The 27,278-nt window shown below is 42.5% G+C and overlaps 2 protein-coding genes across 5 annotated transcripts in view; both read right to left on the bottom strand.

Moving 5' to 3' along the window:
• Positions 1-21,167, bottom strand: part of TLR8 (toll like receptor 8) — a 53,341-nt gene extending 32,174 nt beyond the window's left edge. For all 3 annotated transcript variants that reach the window (XM_010966216.3, XM_045525031.2, XM_074359546.1), the window contains exon 1: positions 21,067-21,167. The gene's annotated coding sequence lies outside the window, so the exon portion shown is untranslated. The remainder of the gene's footprint in view (positions 1-21,066) is intronic.
• On the bottom strand, positions 1,147-21,763 carry TLR7 (toll like receptor 7). 2 transcript variants are annotated; one of them, XM_010966214.3, is made up of 3 exons: positions 21,541-21,763; positions 21,067-21,167; positions 1,147-5,310 (listed from the first exon to the last, which is right to left on the bottom strand). In XM_010966214.3, exons 1-3 carry the CDS (start codon positions 21,686-21,688, stop codon positions 2,161-2,163), a joined length of 3,399 nt encoding a protein of 1,132 aa, XP_010964516.2. In that variant the 5' UTR covers positions 21,689-21,763; the 3' UTR covers positions 1,147-2,160. The 2 variants fall into 2 exon arrangements, with proteins under 2 accessions (XP_010964516.2, XP_074215645.1); XM_074359544.1 differs by lacking the exon at positions 21,067-21,167 and having other exon boundaries at positions 21,541-21,664.
• Positions 21,764-27,278: the final 5,515 nt, after the last annotated feature.

Here is a 27,278-nt window from a genome sequence, read left to right as displayed (position 1 = left end):
AAACGCTTGCTTTGTCTTTTTCTCTGCCGTACCATTTGCCTGCCTACTGCCTCCCTTGGCTTGGATCCTACAGATGCCCTAGTCTTGCTGAGGTACAGTCTCTGACCAGGGAGGAAGGACACACGCTGGCCAGGTTCAGGGTTGAAAGAGGCTGGGAACTCCTTGATGGTGGAGTGGGATTTATGGAGAATCAGAAATACTTTTCAGAACAGAGCCAACCAGAAGCAGGTCAGCTGAGAGCAGGACATTCAGAGCAGGGGACCTCGCGGTCATGTTCTCCTGGTGGCCTGAGTTGGTGGGTTTTGATCTGAGCCGTCCACGAACAACTTGAGTTGCACAGGACTCCATAGAGGACCCTCAGAAGGTGAAAAGAGTGACTTGTCAAGATTATAAAGGAATTAAAACTAAAAGCATCTGCTGATGCGCTTTTGGTCACTTCCTACAACAAACCACCGTGCACAACCTCGTGTTGAAATACGCTGCGGTTTCTGAGTTGTGCTGTTTCCAGTTTTCCTTCCTCTTCATCCATTTCAGAAGATCTTCAAGTTGTCTTCAAATGCCGTGTGACTCATAAATCACCAAAAGAGCTTAAACTTTATGTATTTATGAGTTTTAATAGAAGAAAATTTATGATGCCCAAAGCCACTTTGTATGAAGTTATCTGTTTTCACCAAAGAAAGTCACCTATACGCATTACCTTTCAAAGGGCACAGACACCTCCATAGATCATCTCTTTCAAGAACTAAAACAAATCAGTCAGGTTTCCAACTTTGAAATCATACAAATTCATACTCACTTGAAAGTATGTGTGTCTTCAGAAGAAGCCTGAAGCTCTGTTGCTGCTAAGGTCTATAAACCTCTGTTTCCCCACCCCCCAGATTTAAAGGAATCCATATGAATTGTCACCCTTGCCTGATAATTCCAAATAAATACATATTCTTGAAGTGCTCCTTTAGAATTCACCATCAAAACCATCTAATGTTGATGGATCCAGTTTTCAGATAATTACAAATATACAGTATAGATAATAAAGCAGTTTGAAAGATCATTGGATGAGGCAAGTTTTCTTTGGATGCGGTACTTTGCAATGCAGGTAAAAATATTTGTCTTAGCTCGGGCTGCTATAACAAAACACCGTAAGCTGGCTGGCTTAAACAACAAACATTTATTGCTCACAGGTCCGAAGGATGGAAGTCTGAGGTCAGAGTGCCAGCATGGTCTGGTTCTGGCGAGGGCCCTCTTCTGGTTTGTAGACTGCCGACTTCCCTTCGTATCCTCATGTGGCGGGAACCAAGCAAGCTAGCCCTCTGCCTGCTTCTTCTAAGGGACTAATCCCATCAGGGCTCCACTCTCATGACCTAATCTCCTCTCCGAGGCCCCATCTCCTACTGTCATCACACTGGGGCTCAGGATTGCAACATATGAATTTTGAGGGAGAACAAACATTCAGTCCATGGCAATATTTAAGTAGGCAAAATATCATGAAAGGTAAACACCATCACTTTGCATAAAAACAGATCACTTTCTTTTTCTCCCATTTGTAAGTAGACTATGTCCATCGATGGCACTATTGCCCCACAGAATCCAGTAACAGGCCCAGGGGAATAGAGTGAGCTGCACGTAAGGAGCAACTGTCCGTCAGGTGCCAACACTCGGTCTGCCCAGAAGGGGGCGCTAGATGATACTGAAGCAGTGCGTTGAGGAGTTAACTTTTTATTTCATTAATTAACTCTGGTAATTTTAATGTCATACAGGCAGATCCTGAGCATTTTTAACCCTATTCCTATACATACCAGCACCTCTTAGGGGTCGAAGTTCAGTTCTTCTCGATATGGTGATTGAGATGACAGGATTGCAGGAAAATCAGAGCCCCCACATCCTCTGCTTGCCACCCTTCTCCCAAGAGTATTTTTATACAGGAGCAGAAGGCAGAGACACAAATGCAAATGGAGACACACAGAGAGAAAAAAGACGACTTGATGCTTATATAAATCCCATTTTTCCAGTTCCTTTGTCATACGCTGGTGACTCCTCTCTGATATGGGCAATCCCAGGGCTTGGAGAATTTTAAAACACTCTTTTGGTGAGACATTTGTGAGCAAAAGTAGGCGGCTGAGCTTCTCCTTGGTAAGTTAGGCAGTCACATTTTGCAAAGAAGGGCTAGGCTGTCTCTTTGAACACCTGGCTATAGGTCACGTGATTGTCTGTGGCCAGAGCATTTTTCAGACACTGCCAGAAGTACGGGTGAGCCTGTGGGTTTGATGGCCACTCAAGGACAGAACTCCCACAGAGCCTCTTCCGGAGCTGCAAAAACTTGGACTTCTGAAGTGGCTTCTCAAGGAATATCAGGATAATTACATCCTCTTTTTCATCCATGAGCCTCTGATGGGACAAATAAAATGCTACCTTAAAATTCTCAGTCTTTGCGTACTTGTCTGTCATTACAAACACCGTCTTTTTGCTAAGCTGTATGCTCTGGGAAAGGTTTTCCAGAACTGGCTGCCCTGGTAACCAGTCCCTTTCCTCGAGACATAAATTAAAATATTTCTCTCTTGGGTCTTCCAATTTGGCCACCAGTTCATCCAAAACCCACTCTGTCACTGCTCGGTCTTTAGTGTCATACACAATAAAAGCATCATAGCAAGAAGTTGGTGATGCCAGGCGTTGATACCCCTTTATTTTGGCCTTCCAGAAATGGTAACTATACCACACATCCCAGAAATACAGATGGTTTGCTATTGTAACCACCATCAGAAAGAGAATCGCTGATAAGGAAAATGAGAACAGAATGAAGTTAGTCAGATCTAACTCACAGGTATATAGATCCAGAGAGACTACACTCTGACCCTTGTGTGCTCCTGGTCCCACACAAGTCACATCTGTGGCCAAGTAAGGAATCGTTACCTCCGTATGATTAACCCACCAGACAAACCACACGGCATCACAGTTGCACAGAAACCGATTATGATGCAAAAACAAAATGTTCAGATGGTTGAGGACGTTTTCTGGAAAACTAGTCTTTTGGATAACCTGGATTTTATTTGAGCTGAGGTCCAGATGTCGCAACTGAAAAGCATCTTGTAGAAAATATTTTGTCAGGTGCCTGATTTGATTATTCTTAAGGATGAGTTTCTTGAGGCTGCTGGAACAGTTGGATAATCTCTCAGGGACAGTCTTCAGCTGGTTGTAGCTGAGGTCCAACGTTTCAAGATTTGTCAGATACTGGAGTCTGTCCCATTTGAAAGACTTGAGCCCATTTTTGGCCAAGGAGAGAGTCTTTAGATTTGGAGGCATACCATCAAAAACTCCACCAGGTAAGAAACTCAAGGAATTTTCAGAGATGTCTAATTCCTCTAAGTTTAGCAGATTCTTAAAGAATTTTAAATATCTGTTATCACCATCTCTCCATAAAACATCCAAATGATTTCCTCTGAATTCCAGGATTCTAAGAGATTCGCTCTCCATGGTCTTGCTGGTGGAGGTAGCGATGTCATTATAGTTCATCATCAGTTTCCTTAGAACCTTTAGATTCTTGGTAAAGTCTAGCATGTGAGTAATTCCTTCTGATTGAAAATAATGGCTGTTACTACTTATATCTAGAACTTCCAGGTTCTGTAGCTCTTCAAATGCTGTTGAGTAGAGTAAATCAAGACGGTTGTTAGAGAAGTCCAAATACTTCAACTCCACTAAAGGCTGAAATTCACTGCCATTAAGAGTTTGGCTAATGCTATTTCCTGATAAGTTCAGGCATTTGAGGAAAGAAAGATCCTGAAAGTCAGAGGACTTGATAAAAAATATATTATTTCTACTTAGGTCCAATGTCTGCCCATACCTGTAGCAATCTTCATTAAGAGGCAAGAAGGAAGGAGCCTCTTTGTTTTTGGACCTGCAGCTCCTTGCATTCTCATCGTATCTGAAATAATGCAGTGCTTCAAGGACCTGGGGCCCATGACCTTCTACAGAAGTTCTCACGTTAGAGCAGAAGCCACCTTCGCTTGAATCTCCTGACGGTGATATTTTATTCACTGAAAGATCTATGAATTTCAGGGTTTTAAATTCTTTAAATATGCTGAGGTCAGCAATTTTTATAAAGTTAGTGCCAAGATCAAGAACTTCAAGGTTGGGAAGATTAAGTAACGGGGAGAGGTTCAAACTTTTCAGCTCCTTAAAGACATATCCTTTGATCCGCAAAACTTTCAAGTTTTTCAGCGAAGAAAATGCATCCGACAGATTCATAAATGTATGATAGACCTGAAGTTCATAATTGAAAGACAGATCCAACTGGACAAGGTTGTGAAGAAGATGTAAAAATTTGGCATCCCCAATTTCTTTGGCCAAGAAGTTTTGGGAAAGATCTAGTTCCTTAAGTTTGTTAATGTTTTTAAACCATCTTTCGGGCACATACTGAAGAGAGTTACTGTGTAAACGTAAGATCTGTAACTCCGTCAATGCATCAAAAGCATTCAGATCGATCCGTAGGGGAGAATTATTTTCACAGGGTGTACAAGGAAAAGGGACATTATAACACCGAGGGCAATTTCCACTTAGGTCAAGAACTTGCAGTTGACTGAGGTTATTAAAATCATCTTTTTGGATTTCTGCAATGATGTTGTTATAAAGATCGAGCTCTGTTAACGTAGACGGCAAAATAGTGGGGACGGCTGAGATATTGTTATCTTTTAGGGAGAGCAATTTTAAATTTCTCAGATTTAAGAAAGCATCTTTTTCAATAAAAAATGAAACATTGCAAGGATTGCGATAATAACAGTTTTGGCCCAGGTAGAGTATTTCTAAGTTGGCCAGTTCTGTTAGATTCTCTTTTGTGATCGAAAAGATGCTGTTGGCCTCAAGGCTCAGCAGTTGTAAGCTGGGAGGAAGATCTCGAGGTATTTCTAGAAGCTGATTTCCATCTAGGTAAAGAGCTCTTAAATAAGAAAGTCTACTAAAGCTGCTGGGCTTAATCTGCAGCCTTTTGGTGCACACGTTGTCTTTTGGGCCCAGCCGAACAGGTATACAGTTGCATCTGAAATCGATCTCTACCAGATGGTCCAGCCGGTGGAAGGAGGCTGGAGAGATGTCTGCTATGTGGTTAATGGTGAGGGTGAGGTTGGTGGCGTTGGTGGGAATATCTCCAGGAATTTCTGTCAAATGTTTGTCTGTGCAGTCCACGATCACATGGGCATTCAGAGCATCCAGAGTGACATCACAGGGCAGAGTTTTAGGAAACCATATAGCCCCAGGGAATTCAGAAATTAGAATCACGTTAAAAAGGATAAGAAGTTGTCTCTTCAACGTCCACAGTGGAAACACCTGAAAGTAGAAGAAAGAACAAATCGCCCCTCTGAAATACACTAAGAATCACAATAGAAAATTCCCATGCGCTCCCTCTTTTGCTGCATGGTGAAATAAACAGTTTAGGTCTTGCTCTCAACTGTCTAAACAGAACCTCCACCCCTACCCCATGACTATAGCTGTCAATTACTGAGGTTCAGAATAACTTAGGTTCATAGTTAGCTTTTAGCATCAAAAGTTTTTCAGTTACATAGCTTTTCAGGTGGTGGAAGCAGCCACTTTCCTATTCCCTGTTATTTAGAATGCTGCAATGCAAGAGCCATCAATTCGCTGCCAAAGTCGGAAATTTGGCGGGGGTGCAGTGGGGGGAGTGAAGGAATGTTAAAATACAACTACATCTGGGAAGAAAAATGCATGAAGACTTTAGTGCAGTTAACGTTTGTTTGCTAAGCCTGCTCTGGTACACATGACAAGAAGCTTTCACAATATTTGAGCCTCTTAAGATTCTAAGTAGGGAAACAAAGGTGATCCATTATCCCCATTTTCCAGATGAAGACATAGCTCAGCGATACTAACTGATCTGCCCAAGGTCGCACGACTCCTGCCATTATGGCACTGCTATTCCATAAGCCAGCTTTCCTCTTGGATTGTTTTTGGAAATCATCTCCAAGATGATTTGGGGATGAACATTCTCCCTACACGTTGGGCTTACGTTTCATACATTTGGAAAGGAGAGAGTAGAGAGTCAGGGCACTGCCTGGGTGACCCCCAGCTGATCAAATGGGATACTCATGGGAATGAGAGGAACGGGAGTTGTTAATAGTTATGCTAGGACCAGAGGCATAAACTAAGACTCTCACAGGCAAACTGGGACATGTGGGACCCTAATCTTAATGGTGATTCTTGGGCACCCAGGTGTAGCATGAGAGACACTTGGACTCTGGGGAGAAAGACCTTAAAAGGGAATATGGGAAGCGCTGAAGAGCTTTACTCGTCACCCTATTAACTTGACCTTGCTCTGCCTTAGAGGGTGGTTTAACCATAGATGTGCTCTCAAGTTTCAGGATTTCTATCAGTGTTTTCCTTCAGTACACTGGTTTTAGTGTAACCGGTGCTTATCCATGGAATGATGCAGCCTGTGTCTCTATAACTGGCTTCTAGCTCAACTAATGCTTCCATCCTCCCAGTTGACTGAATCAACCAATGCTGTTGCTATCTCATAAACCAAATGCCTTAATTCCTCCAGTAGGAGGTAAATAAGCAAATTTTCTCTTGGCTTTCTTTTCTCTAATGCAAGATGGTTATGAAGGATCTCAAAGAGCCCCTTCACACATCTTTACATGCTTCAAGTTTGGTGGAGTCGGAACTACAACATGGCTTTTGTTCCTCCTTTCACCACCCTTTCTCCTCCTTCCCCCTCATTAAAACCATTCCCTGAGTCTAGCTGACCTCCTTCATCGTCCTTCTTGACATCCTCCCTGCTTTGCCATTTTAGCTGACATAATCTCAGTTGATTGTGGACCACCCTTGGTCTGCTCCAAAACCTCATCCTTGTCCCCAGGCTCTCATTTTTCCAGTCCACCCTGTCTTCAAGTGTCCCAAGCATGAATCAGATGCTATGGCTATGAAATCTTCCAATAGCTTTCTTTTTCTTCTCCTTTTTTTTTTTTTAACAGAATGAGCCCTAACTTTTTATCATGGCATCCAAAGTCTTCCATTAATTTGGCCCCATCTCCTTATCTAGGTTTACCTGATACGACTCCCCTACCAGCTTCTCTAATCACTAAGCCCAAGCCCAGCTTGCAGTTCCCTGACCTTCAAGTCCCTCCATATGGAGTACTCTTCCCTACCATTTCCACTCACCAGACTTCTGGTTATCCTTTAAGGCTATACTTCTCAATCTGGGGCACTCAGATGTCTTGGAAGATGTGGCAATGGTCAGGGAGTGCGGGAAGCCCTTAGCTAACTATGGTATACCTTCCTTGGGCATCAATCTTACTCAAAGATTTAGGAAAAATGTCCACCACTCAGGGAAGACAGATTAAGTCAAGATGGGGGAAAAGGCTTTAGAAGAAGGAAAGGTGAGAAGAACCATGACTTATTTCTATGGTCCCTGATAACAGGATCCCAGATCCTGAACCCCATCCCCAGCTATGCTTCTGTCAGAAGACATGATGGGTTCAGGAATCCTACTATCAAAAGGCAATAAGTAATGCTGCTAAGAGTGGTTGGTCTTATGAACCAGGGAGGTGAGTTATAGCCAGACGGGACCAAAATGGATAAAGGACAAATCATCAACCAGGTGCCCTCCTCCAATCCCATCTCCACGAACCCAGAGGAGGCCCTAAGAAAAAAATTGGAAGGATCCTGGAATTAACTGAGTTGAAAACATGAAGTGATAGGGATAGCATTCATCAAACTAAGCTTTCCGGGATATGCCTAGTTTCACTATTTTTGTGGTGGGGGAAATGGAGAAATGGAGGCTCTAAGACAAAGGAAGCTAGTTACAGAAAAAAAAAAAAAAACAGTGGTGTGCTGGTAACTGTTTAACAACTGGCTTTCTTCCCCACCCCAGTCTCTGATTTGTTAAGTCCTGATTTGTAGCATTTGCCAATTCCCGTAGTGTAAATACTCCCACCATGGCCAATTTCCAGCTGCTGGCATGATGTCACTGAATGCAGAGTTGGAGAGAGATGTGCAAAACTGCCCTAGCAAGCCTGGACGAGCTGGCTTCAGCAAACCACTGACCTTACACACTGGAGACAGTGACTGTGAAATTTTCAGTCTCTACAAGTGGATATATAAATTATAATGAGTGAAAAAACGAATCAGAAAGTCTTTTTCTCCCTTATTTCTAAACTTTTTCTTGCACCTGTCCACTTTTCTCCTTGTCTACTACCACCTCCCTACTCCACTTAGCCACGAGGTCTCACCTGGGTGACAGCAGTGGACTCCAAACCGGCCTCCCTGACTCCCTTTCTCCTCTACAATTTATCCTTCAACAGCATCAGAGCAGTCTTTACAAACATGAGTCAGATCAACTACAATGACTTCTTATTGCATTTTGAATGAAATCCAGAGTCTTTACCATGGTTTATATCATGCATGTTCTGACTCCAGACTACCCTTCTGACCTTGAACCTCTTTCCCCCTTCTTTGATCACACCCCAAACATCCAGCCTGGTTTCTGTTCTGTATTTGAGCCAGTCTTGGCACTTGCCATTCTCTCTTCCTGAAATCATCTTTCTCCTCCTCTTCCCACAGCCTGGTCATACTCATCCCTCTGGGGGTCTGCTTAAATGACACACGGTCAGAGAAGCCTTCTCTGAGCAACTTTTCTAAATTCCTCCCCACCCCCACTGTGATAATAGAGATCATGACAGTAACAGGAGATAACCTAGGTAGCACTTACCATGTTGCTGGGCAACGTTTTCAGTGCTTTACATAGATTAAGCACAGATGTGTCCACTCTATGTGGTATTTTTAAAAGAAGAAGAAGAAGGAAGAAAGAAAGAAAGAGAAGGAGAAGAATGAGAAGAAGAAGAAGAACTAGATCATTTGGTTCAGGTCAAGATTCACCTCCAAATGAGTTCAGACCAAGTAGCGTTTGCCATCAATTGAGTTAGGACAAAGCTTTCAATTTGGGGATTTGGGGATCGTAGACTTCCATTTTACAGATGAGCCAACTGAGGCACAGAGAGGTATACGTACTCCATGTTAGACTGTCCTACTTTATTTCCTTCATGGCCTTTTGCACAAACAGAAATTATCTTGTTGACAATTTAGGCTTCTGGTTTATGTGCTTATTTAATGTCTATTCTGCATGACAATGTAAGCTTTGAGAGAGCAGGGTTTTGCGTGTCCTCATGTAAAACAATACGTGGCACTTAATTAATGCTGCATTATGTTTGCTAAATACGCAAATGGAAGAATGAATGCATGCATGAATGAACTGTGAAATAAAGCAAAAGAGTTAAAAGAAATCCACCCCCAGAGTAGGTTCCTGCAGCTACGCTTCGGGACCCTCCGGGGGTCATATTCTGCCTCTTCTATTTGCCCTGGGGTTCCTTGGGGGGAAAGGTTTAGGAAGCACTGCTTTTATAATGCCCAGTTCAAACCCATCTTCTTCAGGAAGCTTTCTGGGATCAACCTAGACAGACGCGATCGCTCCCTCCTCTCATCTCTTACTCCGCTGATCACATGTGCGGTTGTAAAAAGAACTCCGGAAGGAGGTTGGAAGAATTGGGTCCTGCGCTGGCTTGGCAGGTCACTATCCATGTACCCTTCTGAGGCGGGCACTGTGCTTAGGAGAAGATTCCCTACGAGAGGATGACGGACCCAGAAACAGCAATGTGAGATACCAAGGACCTAGACAACCTTCCTAGATCAAGATAATGGACCTGGACCAGGAAATTCCCCCAAAATTCCTTAGCTTGAAATTGTACCAAGTATCTGGTGAGAAAGAATTTATTTAAAAGATCAGAAATCCACTGACTCATATTCATTCTTTCACTTGAGAAATATTTAATGGATCTCTACTAGGGGCAGTAGACACACAGTCTCTGCCCTTCAAGAGCTCAAAGTCTAGTGGAGGAGAGACAAAATACACAGATTTAAAATACAACGTGGAAAGACCATGAGTTCTTTCCAGATAAGATGCTGCCACTTGTATATGTGTTGATTAACTGTATGTTGTTCTTATTCCAGGGGTATTTTCTGGTACTGCCAATTAATTCTTGTTATTATTCTCATAGACTCCAGAGATTGTTATATATCTCCCAATATCTTTCTCCCCTTTCTCTCATCTCATAGTGATCGAATCTCCATTTGTAACTGGGCATATGCCACTCTGACAGAAGATCATATTTGTCAGACTCCCTTGCAGCTAAGCATGACCACATGACAAAGTTTAAGACAATGTGATGTGAGAGGACGTGAGATGTGCAATTTCTGGGACATGTCCTTAAAGAGTGAGACCATTCCCCTTCCTCCTGTCTACTTCCACCTGGCTTGTTACAACACGGATAGTGTAGCCAGCCATCTTGCGTGAAGCAAATGAGGAAAACATGCTAGGGACAATGAAGCAACAAGGTAGATGATCCAGGGTGTCAAGATCTTTGTGTGACCTCACAGAGCAGAGTGGAAATAAAGGCTCTGAACTGTCGACTTCTAGGAGTTTACGAGAAGTCCTAAGATTGTTATGCTAAGCCAGTGTCAATTGGAAATTCTATTACACAAACGCAAACCCAATTTTGGCCAGTGTAGAATTTAGCACTTGGAAATAAATGGCTGCCCGTGAGAGAACCTAAAATATGTGACACTGATATAATCAGGCTATGGGCAAGAAAGACTCAGGCATTGGAAGCTGGAAAATTAGCGATCTGTGTTATGTCGCGACAAAAACACTTGATAACAACTATCACCCCTGCTATCTTGGAAGACAGAGCACCCGCCAACTATGATTTTTGGTTTTCCAGTTTTACTGAGATATAACTGACATTTAACACTGTACTCGTTTTAGGCGTACAATATTATGATTTGCTATATGTATATATTGCAAAATGATCACCTCAGTAAGTTTAGTTAACATTTATCACCTCACATAGTTAAAATTTTTTTTCTTGCGGGGAGAACTTGTAAGATCTACCGTCTCAGTAACTTTCAAATACGCAATACAATATTATTAACCATAGTCGCCATGCTGGTCATGACATCTCTAGAACGCCAGCCGTGGCTTTACTCTTGGGGAAAATGGTTTGAGATATTCACAATGATGGTGCGTGTTAATGACTCCTTACTGTTCCGGGCAATCTTATGAGAGAAGTGACCTCGGGCTGAAGTTAGTCTAGCAGGGATGGAAGGAAGTACATGTTCGCTAAGTGAGGTTTTCTCTGCCTGCAGCCTGAACGCTAAAGTTGATTAAGACATCCTTAATTTGGGGCTCTGTGGGGTTGGAAAAGCTGACTGCCTTACCCCAAATGACAGCAGATGTCATGGATACAGTCAAAGAGCAGCCTTAAGAGGAAATAAGGATATGCTCACATGCATTTTTTAAGCACTTTCCATTAAGCATTTTCTAGCAGACAGTGAAAGCCAGTCCAGGGCAAAAAAAAAAAGAAAGAAAAAGAAAAAAATCCGATTAAGAGCACTGCCTTCCTCTTGACTCAGACAGCCTCTGGGAAGTTGATTAAATTGAGAGAGAGGAACACTGACAGGATACAGACTCTTTAGATTTAGATGCTCAAAAGCTGCTCTGTCCAATGTGGTAGCGCCGGTCACATGTGGCTGTTTAAATTTAAATTAATTAAAATGAAGTGCAATTTAAAAATTTAGTTTCTCAGTCACACTAACCATATTTGAAGTGCTCAAAAGTCACATCAGGCTCCTGGCTACTGTATCCAAGCAGGACCCAAACTATTTTTCATCACTCTAGAAAGTTCTGTCAGACAGCACTGGTCTAGACCAGGGCTTAGCAAACTTTTCCTGTCAAGGGCCAGAGAGTAAATATTTTAGACAAAATGGAGGCTGTTATGTGGGTACTTCAATAACCATTCAGAATGTAATGAATTTAAGTGGCAAAAGCCATTCTGGGCTCACAAGCTGTACAGAAACAGGTGGTGGGACAGATTGGGTCCACGGTTCGTAGTTTTCCGGCCCCTGGTCTAGACAAAACCTTCAATTTGTGCATGGAATTAACTCGAAGCAAATGCAGTTCAAGACTGCCAAATATTAGAAGAAATCTTACTAGCTGTAAACCTCCACGTCCATTCACATGCCTTAACATTTCAACCCGTAAGATTTAGCAGATTATTCCATCCTCATCCCAATTCTAAGAAATAGGTACATTTACAATGAGGACAGTGAAATGCAGAAGCTATAGAACTTGCTGGATATGAGATCCAGGCAGCTGAGACACAGAGCTAGCCCTCAGCCAGCCCGCCAGCCTCCCTCTCCAGAAGTCTGGATGTCAACTCACCCATCTCCCCTCTAGGTGGTGAACACTCTTAGGTCCACAACCTCACTTGTCGTGTGCTCTGTTGTGATGATGCCCTCTACCTAGGCCGTGCGAGCTAAATATTTGCTGAGTAAACCAAGGCTTTGGACATGCTTAAAAGCCCATGGAAGATACACATTCAATGATCATAAATAGTAAAAAGTCTTTCCAAAGATGAGATTTTTGACAAGGGAATGAGGACTGGCCAGGAGGGGCTGGGGACCTTTAAGAGAAGAGCTGAAGTGGGAAAAAAAACCGACAGAAGAAACAGGGATGGTGTCAGAGGGCGCCCACAGGAAGCAGACCCGCAGAAGGACTCCTACACAGTCTGTTTTCTCAGAAGTTCTGTCGCCTTGAACCTGAAGCCCCAGTGAGAGCACAGAGCTCATTCGTCTCTCCTAGGAACAGGCACGGCCAGGATGGGACCCTGTCCAATACTCGACAGTTGAGCCCCAGCCCAGATGGCCCTGGGAACGCCATATGCAGACAAGCCTTCTCTCTGCTCGCCACGCAGGCGGCGGGGGAGCCTTGAACGCCCAGGCGGGCTCTGATCAAGCAGGTGAGGAAAAAAATTGAGTCAAGGAACAAAGCCTTTCGAAATTTGTTACCTAAAGAGAAATAATATACCTTTGAGGCTTCCAAACAAGAGAGATATTCTTGAGAAGATGATTCTAAAATGTGAAACATTCCTTTATATCAATGGAAATTTCCTGAGGTGTGGAAATTTCCCCTTTCAAACCCTCAGGAACCACCTGCTTTAGACTGAAGCTAGGCCCTTCGCTTCCACTAATGCTGTTTTTCAATATAAGAGTTCATTCAGCGTGGAGCCAAGCCTGTTTTTCTTCATTTGATACAAATCATTCGTGTTATTTTATTTTCTTGCTTTTTTGGCAATGCTTTCCTAAAGACATATGCCTTTCGGGAATCTGGTTTGTAAAATCGCATATTGCACCATGGGCTAGGCCGAGCGTTAGTAATGAGTCATAGCTAATTACACATGCAAATCCACTGGGTAAATGTGGATGCTCAATTAGCGAGCTAATTATGGTAAAAATGGAATGTTTGATTCTGTATGCGCAGGTGTTCTATTCTGTCAGTAAAGCACCTCTTTTTGTTAAAGTGGAAAATGTAGAATTCACGTTGAACAGTCATTAGGCAATCACGTGCCGTTTTGTTTTTTATAATGGCTGCTGTTTATCAGGTCCTGATTATGTGCCAGATGTCGAGGTAGATACATGCTTTATATCACATCGCCAAGACCTGACAGAGAAGCTGACAAGACACAGAAATCTCCTCATTTCACTGATGAGGAAACAGAGATCAGAGAGGCAATTTTAAACCAAGATTCAAATTCCAGCCAATCTACTTGGTATGATGCAGTCCTGCATCTTGGTTAATTTCCTTCTCAGTTAAAGGATTCTTGGCAGTCTAATGTTTTGATAATGTGCTATCTGGAATTTTAAGAAAAATTTCTAAATATTAAGAAAAGATATTTATGATTTGAGTGGGACCAACTTGAGGGAAGAAAAGAGACTTCTTGGATCATGTATTTCTTACGAGTGCATTCACGCCCAGTAATGCTATGTTAGCATAGTTTATGAGTTTATAAATTTAAAGGCATGCTGAGCTTTAGCTTCATAATAAAGGAGTATCTGCTCACGTATGCATCCAACAAACATCACCAGGAATCTCCTCTATGCAAGGCACCATGTTAGATGCAGCATGGGCATGGTGATGAGTGAGATACCATTCCTGCCCAATTAGGATCCAAAGTCCTCTGCTGCTGCTTCTCAGAAGCCGTGTGTATCTCCCAAGCACAGGACTCTCTGCTGTCAGGGAAATCCATGGTGGGAAAAAGAAGCAGTTGTGGGACAGGGACTAGTCAGGTCTGAAGGTGATGCTGCCTGCCCACCCTCAGACAGAAGCTTGAATACACAGCCCTCTGAAGTGGCAAAACATGTCCCCGTGGATGCCTCATTTCTGTGGCAGGACTCAAGCCTGAGCTCAGAAGTGAATACTCCTGATTTTCGATCCATTTCAGATGCCCACTAGAATGTCTACAGTTGTAGAGCTATGACTCCTAACGGGAAAACACAATCACCTAGACGAGCTGAACTTTGCGCTTTGCCGACTGCTTTTATCTTCAAGACTCTGCAAGCTTCTGACATGGACACAATCTGAGGACCGAGAGGCACAGATGGCAGGAGGGAGGAAATGAGGTTAAGCGGTTTGCATTTTGCAACAAGTTAGAGAGAGACCAGGATTATGCTGACTTCTCATGTTTATTTATTCTGGGGGTTAGTTTCTGTGAACTGAAAGTCAGATCAGAAGTCAGCCTAGAGATAATCATACTAAGTAAGTCAGACAGAGGAAGACAAATATATGATATCATTTATACGTGGAATCTAAAAAATAATACAAATAAACTTATTTACAAAATAGAAACAGACTCACAGACTCAGAAAGCAAACTTACAGTTACCAAAGGGGAAAGTGGAGAAGGGATAAACTGGGGGCAGGGGATTAACAGATGCACACTGCCATATATAAAACAGATAAAATAATGGAAACGAATATATGCGTGCATATGTGTGACTGAAACATAATGCTGTACGCCAGACATTGACACAACACTGCAAACTGACTACACCTCAATAAAAAAAATTTTAAGTAAAATAAAGAACAAGGAGTTACTGTGCAGCACAAGGAACTATATTCTATCCTGTAATAAACTATCACGGAATAAAAAGAAAAAAGAATATAGATAGGTATGTCTATAATGTATGTCTGCATGTATATGTGTAACTGAATCGCTTTGTTGTACACCTAAAACTAACACAATATTGTAACTCAGCTATACTTACATAAAATAAATACAATTTGTTAATTAAAAAGAAAATAAAAGAAGTCAGCTGCTCTGATGCAGTCCTACCAACTGAATTCTCCTAAACCTTGACTTTCTCATCAGCACACTACGGAGGGAGCGCTAACTGCCTCCAATGCTCCTTTTCTCGTGCAGTTATGTACAGTTCTGAGGCTTGGCCCAGAGCCCCCGGGAACGTATCTGCCAGGGTCTGTCCCCAACTGGGAGGCCTCCTAGCCCCCGAGAACTTCAGGCTGCTGCGTTTCAAAACAGTCTAAGCAAAGCTTCCAACCACCACGAACCTCTTAAGGATTCCACAGACAGAAAAAAACCCAAAAATCCAAAAACAAACAAACAAAAAAACCCAAAAACCAAAACAAAACCCATACTACTGCATCTTTTTATCATAATACACATTATGTCTTAGATAGAAGTATTTTCTTAGTTTTATTCTGCTCTCTGAAATAGTAAGTATGGGGAAAACTGGCAGACAGTATTAATTTGGAGACATGGTTCAAAGTGGGAAGCCACCAGTATCAAATGCCTCTTTGAAAAGAATGTGGTAGGTTTATAGGTGCGTGGGATAAACTAGTAAGTTATAAAAAATAGAATGAAATTTAAAAGCAGCATCAAAAATAACATATAGCATATGCTGCCTTTACAATGACTATATATATACATATATACGTACACTGGATTCTCATTTGCAGAGAAACGCATGGAAGAACACATTACAGACTTTTCACCACGATGTCTCCTGGGCCGTAAGAAGGGTGCCTTCACTGTGAGGAAAGAGGACTTCGAATTTCATGTCATACTATTCTCTCCTCCTTGAGTTCTTTTTTTTTTTTTTTTTATGAAGAACATGTATTCTTTGTATTAAAATGTTTTAAAATTACAGAGAGGAAGTCATAAAAGCTCATCATAACAAGGTGGAAGGAAATGGTGAAAAATGAAACATTCCACCAGTGTTTAGTGATACCTGCTTCTGGGCTTTGGGTCACGGCAGTGGAGCAAACGGAAAAATGTCCTGCTCTTCCGTAGTTTATGTTCTCCAAATAACAAACTCAAAAAAAATATATATATATATATATAACTGTCATAATGATGGCAGATGTTCAGTGACTGGTGTGATAGAAGAAAACGCAGGGTGAGGTGAAGGGGATGGGGAAAGCGAGGTGTCACAAAAGTGGCACCAAACCTACTATTCCTGGAGCAGAGGGAGTAGAGGGCGAAAGACCAAGTCCAAGAGGGAGGGCCCCCAGCCCGGCGCCGAGCGTGCCTACAGGGCCTTGTTGGCCGTCTCAACAAGGAGAGCGGAAGGCCGATCCACTGCAAGTTTTTGAGCCAAAGAGCGCCGCGGTCTGACATTTTCGACAGCTCATGCTGGTTGCCGTGCTGCAAAGAGACAGCGAGGGTCACGGGTGGAAGCGCGGAGACCAGTCAAGAGGATATTACAGGAATTCAAGCAAAAGCCCCAGCTGGCAGGGGTGGAGGTGGTGAGAACTTGCCAGATACTGGATAGACTTTTGAAGGTGAAGCCAAATTAAACATGACTTCAAAGTTCTTGGAAGAATGCGAGGAGAGGGACTGGAGGCAGCAAACATTTCTGGGAAGTTTCCTGTGAAGGGGAAGAAAGACGCTGGCAGGAGTTCACAGGGCCAGTAGGGTTAAGAGGATTGATTTCAGGATGGGAGAAATAACAGCATGTTGTAATGCTGGTGAGAAGGGGGAAAGCGCAGGAAAGCCACGAAGAGTACTACGGATGAAGATGGAGGAGAGAAAGGGGAGGATGCTGGTGCTCTGAGCCCGAGGTGGCAGGCAGGGAGGGGACCGGTGCACTGGTGGGGACCCTGGCCTTAGCTGGGATGTAAAGATTCCATACTTAGTGTAGGAGTCTGTGAACTGGTTCATGCACCTCCCACCCTCCTTCTCTCCCGAGCTCTTTCTTTCTGTCTCTCTCCACTTGCTTTGGAGTCCTGGGCCGCCAGCCTTGGAAGAACCCTACCACAGCTGCCATGTTGGAGAGACCACGTGGAGACAGCAGCTGAGCAGCCCCAGCTGCTCCGCCCGCAGCTGTTTAGTCTCCCGGCACCAGACCCCTCTCAGGCACCAGGCCTGTGCGGGGGGAGTCCAGCCCCGGCATCGGCTGCAACTGTGAGAGAGATCCAGCTCCAGAGTCACGTCACTGAGCCCAGCTATGGAAGTCTTTGCTTCCCTGATTGCATGGCATGGTGGAGATCCCGCAATTGGATGGGTTGGATTGAACTAAAGGTGATGGCCAGCTGGAGAGTAACAGAAAGGGGCCTGGAAGAGGCAAGGAGTCGGGGAGCAATTGTTGGAAACCCTTGAATTTGAACTTGCTAAACTTTTGCCACATTGGTATGACACTGAATTGTTTGATAACTAGATTTGTGTTATGTACATCCCCCTCGGGGCTAACCCAGGGCTGTGAATAAGAGAAGGTACTTCCGTGCTATTGTTTTACAGACCAGCCTTCAATGGGAATTTCTCTAACAGGCTTACAATCAAATAGCCCCTTTCTGCAATTTCTGAAATATTTCTAATTATAGGCTAACCTCTGTAGGGTGTAATTAACATGGACATCAAAGTTTCATTCTATAACAACAAGAAAAATTTAAGTACCCACTTATGGAAAAAAGACTTTTTATCATTTACTTTCTACCATTTTAGCCCAACAGACCTAGTTTTCTAAATAAAATAAAATGATACAAAACAGTCTTACATAAATCAGGAACTAAGAAGCTACTATGCATAATGGCAGGCACCAAAGACCATAAGATATTAAATCTTATTTGACCTTTTACCCTAGTCCCTTTTTTCCATACAATCGGCACACTTTTCCTGTAAAGGGCCAGTTAGTAAGTATTTCGTTTTGCAGGCCATACCGTCTTTAACACAACTACTCAACACTTCGAGTAATTTGCCAACGAAGTGCAGAAGTAGTTACAGACCATATGTAAACAGAAACACAAACAATAAAACTATTTGTGGGCACAAAAATTCTAATTTCATATTACTTTTATGGGTCACAAAATAGTATTATTCTTCCTTTGACTTTTTCAATCATTTGAAAATGGAAAAAAACATTCTTAGTCTGTGGGCCATACAAAAACAGGTGGCAGGCTGTAATTTTCCATGCCGGCCCTAAACATTGGTGGGCTTCTGAGATACAAATGATCTATTTTTGGGGTGCAAAGACACTGGTTGGTTAATCTGTAATGATTGAGTTTTTTTTGGGGGGGGGATTAGGTTTCTTTATTTACTTAATTTTTTTAATGGAGGTACCAGGGATCGAACCCAGAACCTCAGGCGTCCTAAACACGCACTCTACTGCTGAGCTGTATCTTCCCCTCTGTAATGATTGCTTTCAATTTCAGCATGATCTTCCAGTTTTTTAAATAATCGGTTTTGATTAATTTAGTCAATGGATTCCTTATTATCTCTTTGGCCATGAAGAAATTTGCTAGAGTTAAGAGCAGCTTCATGGTTTTAGTTTTTAAATTGCTTAACTAATGTTACATTTTGGCGGGTTCCCTCTGACACTGGTCCCCCGACTCCTGCATCAAATTCACATGGCGAGAAGCATTTTAGTACTAGCTGGGGATTTATCAGTGGAAAAGTTTGATTGTAAATTCTTATTCTGCCACCTAAGTGCTCTCTCACTTTTGCGAATCACTTTCCCTCACGAGTCTCTTGACTTCTCAACTGTAAAAGGGTTAGAATGTGGGTCTCTTTTGGGAAACTACTGAGAAAAATAGGTAACACATTTACTCATGGAAACCGTCATCCCAAATTAAGCAGCATTTGGTAAGCATCTAATACGTGCACTAAAAATGTCAGGAACATACAACACTTAATTCCTAGCTTGCTTTCTCCACTTACCATTATACTGTATTTTCTTCTGTCATTCAATATTCTTTGAAAAAATATGATATGATGGTTTTCTAATATTCCACTTAATGGGTATACCACAATTAATTAACCCTTTCCCAACACCGGGCATGAGATATTCTTTCCGTCATACTGCAAAGATGATCTTTGTAAACAGTGTGCCACATCCCTGACCATTTCCCTAAGAAATTTCTAGAAGGGGAGTTTCCATATCAAAGGATCTGACATATAACTATTAATAAGACTGAATAATTTCCTTATGCTTTTTGGCCTTTTGTATTTCTCCTTTTGAAAGTTGTTTTCATGTCTTTTCCTATAAAAGATATCCCAATTTCTTTTTCCTTAAGGAGGAAGATATCAGAATTGAAGCTCGAGTTGACCAAGGGTCTCCCAGGTAGAAGTGAGTGCCAGGCTCAGTCTAGGTAGAGCAGAGGGGTCTGCAGCATGGCTTCTGGAGTCAGGCTGCCCAGCCATGACCACAAACTCCTTAACCTCTTGAGGCCCCTGCTCCCCTATCTGTGCCTCACAAGGCTGCTTTGAGAGTGAAATCCAATCAGAGACACCCAGCCCTTAGCAGGATGCTTAACTTGTAGTAAGTGGTCCATAAATGCGAGCTCTCCATTACTATCTATCCTATCATGCCATCCCCCAAGGGGCAAAGGCAGATGCGGGCATGGGCTTGCATAAAAATAGACGTCTGAGTTTCTAGGAAATGAAACTCTAAGCTGTTGTTTCCTTTGTAACTTAGTGCCCCCTGGTTAACTCTTAATTAGACATGAGACACAAAATGAGCCCTGGTACCAACATTCGGATCCAGAAGTCAGAATGGGTTCCTGGTGAATGCACTCCGTTGTGTCTGATTTGGGCAATGGAGTAATTTCAGAAAAAGGCCACTGATGCCTTTTTCTGACTGATTTTTGGCACGCCTAATAACTGGCACAGCTTGCAAAAAACTTGAACATGCACCATTATCTGAGCCTCACGATGGCCTTGCAAGGCAACTGCAGAGGTAACGTAATGCTCGTTTTATAGTCAAAGAAAGAGGCTTGGGTCATAAGCCCAAGATCCCCCAGCTAGGGCCCGGGAGAGCCGGCACTGGCCAAGACTCTCTGCTTGACTCAACTTCAATCTGGCTCCTCTCCATCATCAGGCCTTGAGCTGGGCTTCCAGGTCCATCTGCCCAGTTTTAGCACAAATCCTATTAGGTGCATTTAGCAAGAATCCCTCACCACTGATATCTGATCAGTCTTGATGTCCAATCAAACACCTCAACACTACCATCCCCAAAGTGACGCCCCATCTCCCTGGCCTGCTTTCCGTAAGAATCCCATTAAGTCGGTTTACCAGAATCCCCTGTACCCCTGAGCTTTCCCTTAGTAATCTTCCATCCACCGGCCAACCCCCCTCCACTCTGCATCCTCCCATGCCCACGCTGTATCTGGAACTGAGCCCAGTCCTACACCACACCAAGGTCTCTTTTCCCCCGACTTCAGTAGTTTCTGAACAAAATCTGTTTTCACAGCTTTAACTACCGTCCGGTTCTGGTTTTCCTTGACAGCACGGGAGGCCAGGTTCCCTGTATTCTGAACCCTACGTGTTCCACACCACCCCCCACCCCCGCCACTGCCCCACTCCACATATACTCATTCAAAAGCCACCACAGGCTGGAAAAAGCACAGAGTAACTTCAGTGATTTCTATGGTTTTCAAGCCAAAATTTGGGGTGAAAAAATTAGACCCATGGAAGCTATTTCCCCAACTCCAACATCTGCTCCTTCTCTGGGCAGCACGCATTAAATCTGTCTTGTTGGACAGAGCAGGTAGTGATGACTCTGCAATGGAGAAATCCCCCCACGATTCAGCTTGATTGTGAAATATCATGAAAGTTTTCCTCAGCAAATAACCCAGCTACAGATACTTAAAACATCTCTCTTGCCAGCCGGTTTCAGTTCTTCCCACAAAAATTACAGATAATGCTTTTTAGGGATCTCTTAGCTGCCTTACCATAATTAGTCTTCTTCCAGAATGAAGCAGAGAGGTCTGGTTGAAGAGAGCAGAGCATGAGAGGCCTCGAAAGCAGCCTGAGATGGACCCAAGAGCACCGACTAAGACAAAGAGAAAACACCAAGCTTCACATTTCAGAGACAGCAAAGTACTGTAGCTTCAAAACGTGCTGAGAACATCGCTCTAATCCGTGCTGTTGAAAACTCAACCTATTGATCTTACTTACTTCCTCAAAATTACACAGACTAGAGACACAGTTCAGAAAACCATTTCTAAGATCAGGGAAAGTCTGACTTTAGCTTTGTAGAAATGACATTTGAGACCACTGAAACTCTTCTTTAGATTCTAAAAAAAAAAAAAAAAAAGTTTTTTGCATACAATTTGGGTTCCTTCTCCTTCCCTCCCTGCTCCCTGAGAATGGCTCCTACCCTTAGTTACTTCAATTAGCTGAGTTTGTCCCAAAGTTTAAAATACCTTTCTTGGTGGCATGGAGTGGTTCGAGGTCTGGAGTCTTCCGAAGGGAAGAGATGTGCTGTAGGAACCTACCGTCACAGAGACTCCAGGCTGGCAGCCCTGGAGTTCCCAAGAACAAAGACAAGGTCGGGGGCTGGGGGAGGAGCATGACCACATAAGCTCAGACAGGAGGTTTGCATGAGCACCAAGTTCCTGTTATTTCTACACCACAGCTGGGGCAAGTTATGTCTAAATCTCTGTAGCCTGCCACACCAACTTCCTTGTAGGCATTTCTCAACCTCAGCCCTACTGCCATTTTGGGGAGATAGTTCTTTGTGGCATCATAAGATGGTGAGAAACATCTCCAAACTGTACCTAGTAGATGCCAGGAGTGCTGCCTGTTCCACTCCAGACAATTAGTTATCTCCAGACCTTGCGAAACACGCTCTGTGGGGCAAAAGTGCCCCAGACTGGCAACCGCGTCTAAATTTCCCTTGTTCTGTCTCAGGCGCAGTTGAAAGGGACTCTGGTGGCTAGGCAGGGGCGCACCTTCCAGTTGGTTCAGTCACTTCAGTGAAACGAGGGCAGCTGCACTCGCAGGCCAGTGTTACATAAGCCCTGCTTCTCAAAGTGGGGTTCCCGGGACAATCATTCCCTTCTCACCTGATCACTGGGGGCTTTGGGGGTAGAACCAAAATGGCGATAGTTACGTTTAAAGTTCTTAAGCCCACCTAGCTGGCCTGGAGAGCACTTGAAAAATGCAGTTTGTCATGAGGAAACCAGCTGAGAATGAACAGGCTTAATCTACTGGATTGAAAAGTCAAAGTGCTCCAGATCGGCTGAGATACTATTAGATACAATAATAGGTGGTCTTCTACGAAATGCCAAAGAAACAGTAAGAACCTACTATACAGTATAGGGAACTGCATTCAATATTTTATATGCTGGGAAAGAATCTGAAAAAGAATATGTATGGATGTATAACTGAATCACTATGCTGTACACCTGAAGCTAACACATTGTGAATCAACTCTACTCCTAAAAAAACAGGTGATCTTTACTGAGGGTTTATTATGAACCAGACACTGTTTTAACTGCTTAATATGTATTATCTCATTAAATACTAAAAAAAAAAAATGAAGTAAATATCCTACTTTTTTTTTCTTTAACAAATAATGGAATTAATGCAGAAAAGATAATAGATTTTCCCCAGGTCACACATCATGTAAGTGATATTCATACAAGCAAAAAATCAAATGTCTTCTTGACAAACCACTTTGCCATGCCAACAATACGTAAAAATCAGTAACTTTCTAATATTTAAACAGTAACTGATTCAGACTGGTGATAGGAGAGCTCTCGTTCAAAACAGCAACAAAAATACAAAATACTTCGGAAGAAAACTGACATGAAAAGCTTAGGAACAAAGGAGAGGGCGGAGGGGCAGGGGATGACAACGCTTTACCTCGCAGGCTGCTTGCTATCCACTTGCCCCTCCGCATCCGCTCTCCACGCTTTCCCACCCTGCTCTGCATCCCGGGAGGCTGAGAGTATGAACTTCATCAGTAGCTGGTGGACTTCCGGTTGGGATGGGCCAAAGGGGAGAGAGGTTGAGTAATGACCCCTGGGCTCCCTCCCTCTCTGAAGCTGTGGGCTGTCTGTCACCCTCCAATAAAGTTCTCATCGGGTGATGCTCTCCTCATGACCATGTTTTCTGTATTCCACTAATCGTTCCTTCCCTTGACACTTGAGGCCTGGGGCTGTGAAGACTCAACCCTTGAAATGCTGCACCATTGTTTATGGTCTCCCCAAATCCTGTCTGACCTGTCATTAATAGTCACTTCGCCAAACTCATCAATTTCTTACTTTGAGTGTGCCACTTGTTTCCTGTCAGGACTCTGGAGGATGCGAAGAAGATGTAAACAGATGAAGAAAAATATATCGTTAATAGGGCTAGAGGTCACAACACTGTAAAAAATGGAAATTTTGTTTAAATTGATTTGTAAATGCTGTGCAATCCCAATAGGGTTTCATGCGTAACTTGCCAGATTGATTCTAAACTAGGCAGCATTTCAGAAATCAGTTAAACGTTTTTATCACAAAGATTAAGACTAGGTTATCCATAAATGTCATCTCCTCTGTACAGTAAAGGGTACGTTACCAGATGTCTGTTATAAAAAATGAGGCTGCACTGCCTACAACAGCACAGTACCAGTACATCGGTGAGAGAGAGGAGACAGCAAAGTTAAGTACAAGCACATATGGAACATTAGCTTAAAGTCATACCAACGGCAAAAGGAACTATTAAGATAATGTTGGGCAATTGGCTGAAAGTTTAGAAAAAATTAAGCTGTAGTCCTACCTCATTTCTTACATCAAAATTAATTTCATATGGCTCAAAAATTTAAATGTAAGACATTGAGCATTAAAAGTACTAGAAGACAAGATTGGGTGCATTCAGGGTGCTGTGGCTGTAGACAATGTTCATAGCAGCACTATTTACAATAGCCAAGACATGGAAGCAACCTAAGTGTCCATCGACAGATGACTGGAGAAAGAAGTTGTGGTGTATACATACACAATGGAATACTACTCAGCCATGAAAAAGAATTGCCATTTGCAGCAACGTGGATGGACCTAGAGATCATCATTCTAAGTGAAGTAAAGTCAGACAAAGACAAATACCATATGATATCACTTATGTGGAATTTAAAAAAAAAATGACACAAATGAACACTTTTACAAAACAGAAACAGACTCAGACATAGAAAGCAAACTTATAGTTACCAAAGGGGAAGGGGGGAGGGATAAATTAGGAGTTGGGGTTAGCAGATACAAAGTACTATATACAAAATAGATAAACAACAAGGTCCTACTGTAGAGCACAGGGAACTATATTCGATAGCTTTTAGTAACCTATAATGAAAAAGAATATACATACATGTGTAACTGAATCACTATGCTGTACACCAGAAACTAACACAACATTGTAAATCAACTATGCTTTAAAAAGTACTAGAGGAAATCACAGATAAATATTTTTATAATCTTGAAGGGGAAAGTCATTCTAAGTATGACAACAACAAACAAACAAGAAATTAACATCAACAACCCCAGAGTCTGAAAAAAAACTTCAAAAAAATGTGACTACATAAAAATAGTTTAAGTTCATCTGTAAAGTGAGGTTTGAGGCTGTGTGGTCAGTAAAGATATACCCAGGTTTTCTACAGCAAGGTCCTGAGAGATTATGATACTATGCTTGTGGCTTATTGATTATGCTTTCTTGTATGGTTATTTATCTTTGACTCTACCTCCTAGGTCACCAACGATGTTACAGACCCCTTGAGTTAAGGATACATTGTCCCCAGCATCGTGTCCATAGTAGGGACTTAAAAATCATACTCCATGATGATGAAAATGAAAGTGATCATGAAAATAAGAACAATTCAATCAATCAGGTTAATTTTGAGAGGAAGACCGTTAACATTAACCAGTTGAAGTGACCGGCATCCAGTTAGTTTCACTGATGAGATTTGAATTAAGTAGGAGGTTAGTCAAGTGCAACTTGTCTAGGAGCTGAGCGTAAATAAAACCTATGTTTTCTTATTCAGAAGATACTAAGTCCTTCTTAAATCAATGCGGTGACTTCAATGGTAGCGTGGTTATTGAGTTTATAATAACCCGTATTATGTCATTCTGCTTTAACTTCAATTAAACAGCAACTTATGAACAGCCTGTTTTGTTTCAATAAAATCTTGTTCTTCCCACCTTTCTTTATTTGAAAATTTCTCAGATTTACAGAAAAGTTGAAAAAATTGTACAATGCAGCCTGCGGACCAGCTGCCTAAGTGCAGTAATTGTTCAGCGTCAGCCTTTGTATGTGGGTATACACGTGTCCATTGCTTTCTTGCTCATTTGAAAGCTGCCGACAGCATGACAGTTTACCCCAAACACTTAAGCCCATGTCTTCTAAAATGAGGGGAACTGACGGCAATCCTATCATATCATATCGATTTTATATTCAAATATCTCCGCTATGTCCCCAAATCATTTTCATGGCTTTTTTTTCTTCTGACTCAGGAGCCATTCAGGATTCACAGAGAGCTTGGTCACATCTCCGTAATCTCTTTACAATCTTTCTTTCCAGAAAAACTTTTAAAACTGCATGATCTCACCACCCCCCGCCAGCCCCACAAGGTGATTTTAAGCTCTGTGACAAAAATGTTCTCCTAAAGGGCAGACCCATATTTCCAGTTATGTGCTGACTACTTCATGTATACAAAGGGGGCCATATTCTTCTAGGAAAAAAGCCCTAAGATTTTGAAGTATAAATGTGTAAAATCTGAATAATTCTCAAAAAAAAACCCCAAAAAACAAACAAAAGAAATCTAAAATTGCTATTGAAAAGCTACAAGAATTTTCTGTCTCCTTAGGGATCGAGGCAGTTAAATATGTTCTATTCTTAGTCCCTTTCAGTTTCTCTCTCTCTCTCTCTCTCTCTCTCTCTCTGTCTCTCTCTCCCTGTTTCTCTCACTCTCTCTCTCTTTCTCTTTCTCTCTCTGAAAACATTTTGAATGGGGCTTTCAGTTAGGTGAATATAAGGCGAAGCCATAGCCTTTTAATTTTTTCATTTATTTTAATAGAAAATACATAGTCATGAGGTAAGCACTCTTATCCAGAGTAAGTAGAAAAAGAAGAAAAGCAAGACAGAAGGAAGAAAGGAGATAGACTGAATAGGGCTTTTTGTTGGGCAAATATACAGCAAAGGACTTCCTTTTTCTTTGATTTTGATACATATTCACGTGGTACAGAAGATGGATAGAAAGATAATATATACACATACACGTCGACAGAGAGAAAGATGGAGAGAGAAAGAAATGGAGAGAGGGAGAAACGATGTCAGGAGTTCCCGAGACCACCCCCAGGTAGGAGAACTCACAGGACTCAGCATATAGTTCGCTCAAGGCTATGATCCATTACAGTGAATGGATACAAACCAAAATGAGTAAAGGGAGAAGGTGCGTGGGGCAAGGAATGACTGGAGGAAACCAGGCATGAGCTGCCAGAGCTCCCTCCCAGGGGAGCCCCAGCACCCAGTCTGTCTGCCAGGGAAGCTCATCAGAGACTCAGCACCCAGGGCGCTTACTGGGGGCTGGTCACGTAGGCACCCTCTTCCTGGCACATACCAAGACTCCAGACTCCCAGAAGGAGAGCCGGTGTTCGGCATAAATCAGGTTATTTACAAAAACAGTTGAAACAGTTAAGGAACCCTGAGCCACTCTTACCAGTTCTGGGAATGGTGAGAACCCACTAGAAATTCGTTTCCAGGCGCAGTCAGAGGCCAGCCTTGGAAGGAGGACTTTCTAATGACAGCAGTCTCAGACCTGCCATGTCGCCTCTTTACTGCGCAGGGACATACACCCACACATACAGAGATGGATACAGAGTAAAAACACTTTCCACTGTCCTTATGCACCGTCCACCAATTCCATCCTCATCCCCAGCCCTACCAGAAATCATTGCTACTAATTAGTTCCCTATTTATTCTTCCAGAGTTTCTTTATATTCTCACTCCCCTCCTTTTTCACCCACTGGCACACTTTATTAGCATATACTTCGTTCCCACCTGCTTTTTCCATTTGGAGTTCCTCCCACATCTTCGTATAGAGAGCATCCTCATTCTCTTCTCACAGCTAGAAAGCATTCCGTTGACTGGATATCGCACAGTTCACTTAACCATGTCTTTCTTGATGGACATT

This window comes from Camelus bactrianus, chromosome X (assembly GCF_048773025.1).
Source record: "Camelus bactrianus isolate YW-2024 breed Bactrian camel chromosome X, ASM4877302v1, whole genome shotgun sequence".
Taxonomy (NCBI): domain Eukaryota; kingdom Metazoa; phylum Chordata; class Mammalia; order Artiodactyla; family Camelidae; genus Camelus; species Camelus bactrianus.
The sequence above is the reverse complement of the archived record's forward strand: the minus strand, read 5'-3'. Positions and strand labels throughout refer to the sequence as shown.

Bases quoted from the DNA above. Each gene is read 5' to 3' on its own strand.
- TLR7 (XM_010966214.3), bottom strand. From the start codon at position 21,688: ATGCTCCTCCCCCAGCCCCCGACCTTGTCTTTGTTCTTGGGAACTCCA. The intron at 21,168-21,540 runs GTATTTTAAACT...TCTTTGTCTTAG, and splicing joins ACTCCATGCCACCAAGAAAG to TCGGTGCTCTTGGGTCCATC. The intron at 5,311-21,066 runs GTAAGGCAGCTA...TTCTACTTTCAG, and splicing joins CTGGAAGAAGACTAATTATG to GTGTTTCCACTGTGGACGTT.